This window comes from Takifugu rubripes, chromosome 21, assembly GCF_901000725.2.
Source record: "Takifugu rubripes chromosome 21, fTakRub1.2, whole genome shotgun sequence".
Lineage (NCBI taxonomy): Eukaryota > Metazoa > Chordata > Actinopteri > Tetraodontiformes > Tetraodontidae > Takifugu > Takifugu rubripes.
The window spans coordinates 19,402,005-19,404,504 of record NC_042305.1 but is presented as its reverse complement, the minus strand read 5'-3'; the positions used below and the strand labels follow the sequence as shown (position 1 = coordinate 19,404,504).

At 52.2% G+C, this 2,500-nt stretch overlaps 1 protein-coding gene across 2 annotated transcripts in view; it reads right to left on the bottom strand.

The window, feature by feature from the left end:
* The window catches only part of gda (guanine deaminase), a 15,219-nt gene that overhangs the window by 11,246 nt on the left and 1,473 nt on the right, over positions 1-2,500 (bottom strand). The window contains exons 1-2 of one of the 2 annotated variants that reach the window (XM_029829267.1): positions 1,004-1,220; positions 429-517 (exon numbers count right to left, since the gene is read on the bottom strand). The exons of the other annotated variant lie outside the window; for it this stretch is intronic. Coding sequence (XP_029685127.1) covers positions 429-517; positions 1,004-1,129 — 215 coding nt within the window. The 5' untranslated portion in view covers positions 1,130-1,220. Of the gene's footprint in view, positions 1-428; positions 518-1,003; positions 1,221-2,500 lie in introns of those variants that run through there. 2 annotated transcript variants of the gene reach the window in all.

Sequence of the window (2,500 nt, the reverse complement as noted above, 5' to 3'; positions counted from 1 at the left end):
GACCCACTAACCCTGACCCTGACCCTAACCCTCTAACCCTAACCCTAACCCTCTAACCCTGACCCTAACCCCCTAACCCCAACCCCCTAACCCTAACCCTCTAACCCTCTAACCCTAACCCCCTAACCCTAACCCTCTAACCCTAACCCTGACCCTGACCCCCTGACCCTGACCCACTAACCCTGACCCTAACCCCCTAACCCTAACGCTAACCCTCTAACCCTAACCCTAACCCTGACCCTGACCCTGACCCTAACCCCCTAACCCTAACCCTAACCCTAACCCTAACCCTCTAACCCTAACCCTAACCCTAACCCCCTGACCCTGACCCTCTAACCCTAACCCTCTAACCCTAACCCCCTGACCCCTGACCCTGACCCTCTGATGAGGACGTCAACATGCTTCTGAATCATCATGATGGAGCTCACTGTGGGCCCAGGTGCAGGATCTCTGCAGGACTGAAGCCAAAGTCCTGCGTGAGTGCGTCCAGCTCGGTGCCTTTGCCAACGAACGCGATCTGGAGGCAGATGGACACAAATGATTTACAACAGGAAAGAAGCAGGAAACAGCAAATGTCCCAAGAAAGGACGGAGCGGGAAATGGAACGGCCCGTTTCTCAATTAGAACATTCTTGTGAGGGAAAACGGGTCTTTCTAACTAGGAGCTCGGATCTCCACAGATGCTTCCAGGTCCTGGATGTCCCTGAGGAACCAGACATCAGAACCAGGCATCAGAACCAGACGTCAGAACCAGACATCAGAACCAGACGTCAGAACCAGACGTCAGAACCAGACGTCAGAACCAGACATCAGATCACATTTTTCAGCCAGTTCAGAACCTCTTCTGACATTTGAAACCTGTTTGGAAGCAAAACACCTGAACAGGAGAAGCAGCTCTACTCCGCTGTTTAACTGTGTTTAACTCTAGTCACTATTTCTGAAACCGATTCTTCTGACAGCACCGAACACCATCGGGGGGGGGGGGGGGGGTAAATGTGGCAAACCTTGCCCACTGAGTCCACTCCCAGCAGGGCATCTTCCAGGATCTGCAGCGCTGCATCTGGGGTCGAGTGGATAAAAGTCCCCCTGAAGACGCGCTCCAACCCGCCGGCTCTGCTGCTGGTCGCCATCGGCGTGATCTGCCGCTCCTGCCGGGGAGAACTCTGGACTGGACCCGCAGGAGCGCGGCTCCACCTGCCCGGAGAATCCAAAGCCAATGAGAAGAAAGGGTGTGTGCGCGCTTTCTGTCACACACACACACACACACACACACACACACACACACACACACACACACACACACACACACACACGCCAGGAACCAGGAAACAAACATTTTTAGATCGCCTTCATCTGTCTTATAGCAGAATTAAAAGTCATTTATAAATAAAAAAGACTCCGTCTCCGATGTTTTGTGGCACATTTTTCTGTTTATTTGCGCGTTCAAAAAGCCAAAAGCACAAATTTATGCAGCAACGTTTCCTTTATTCGGGGACATTTGGGACACGAATAAAACCTTCTGAAGAACTTCAGCAGGGATCAGACGGTCGCACCAGTTTCCTCCGGCAGCTTCCTTCATGCTCGTCTGAGCTGTGATTTATGGGTTTTAATTCTGTTGTCACGGTAACCATGTGCCTCTCTTCTAAACATGAATGTTATTAAAAAAAACACCTTAATTTTATTTGCTCTGGATAATCTGGAAACACGCGCCCGGCTGTGCATTATGACACTGGAATTGCGTAAAAGGGATCTTTTATTGTGAAAGTCCCCGAGCGGAAGTCGGCGGGACCCTTCTGCCAACCTCGGAGCGAGACATCAAAATGTCCCACGTCCAAGCGGACCGAGGTCCCCGCGTCCCTAAAGTCTGGATCGCTCTCAGGCGACTGGACACGAACGGTTTGTTGCTTTTCTCCGAGTTTCTTCCAGCATTTGCACGTCTGTGCATCCGGTGGTGCTCGTGCGCGCGTGTCCGTGGCAGCAGCCTCTTTTCATAAAGCGATGATCGTCCACTTTGATCTGGCGGGTATGAACTGTTCTGGTTAGAGACGATTCTAAGTCTAAAGGATGAAGCGTTGGTCCAGTGGGGTCGTCATGGTCCTGGACGTGGTGCCCATGGTCAGCCTCTGCTCAGCAGCACCAGAGTCCATCACCTGGGAGGGGGGTCGTCATGGTCCTGGACGTGGTGCTCATGGTCAGCCTCTGCTCAGCAGCACCAGAGTCCATCACCTGGGAGGGGGGGTCGTCATGGTCCTGGACGTGGTGCCCATGGTCAGCCTCTGCTCAGCAGCACCAGAGTCCATCACCTGGGAGGGGGGTCGTCATGGTCCTGGACGTGGTTATCTCTGATCTTTTGGCTAATCTTGTTTAAAGGTGCTGAGCTTAATTAATGTGTGTTAATGTGAGTCGGAGAAAGATGCTTCAGAATTCTATCAGTTCTCATGAATCCTCATCAAACTCGCTCCTCTCGGCCTTTTGCTCATGAACCTTCGCTGTTGTAGCTA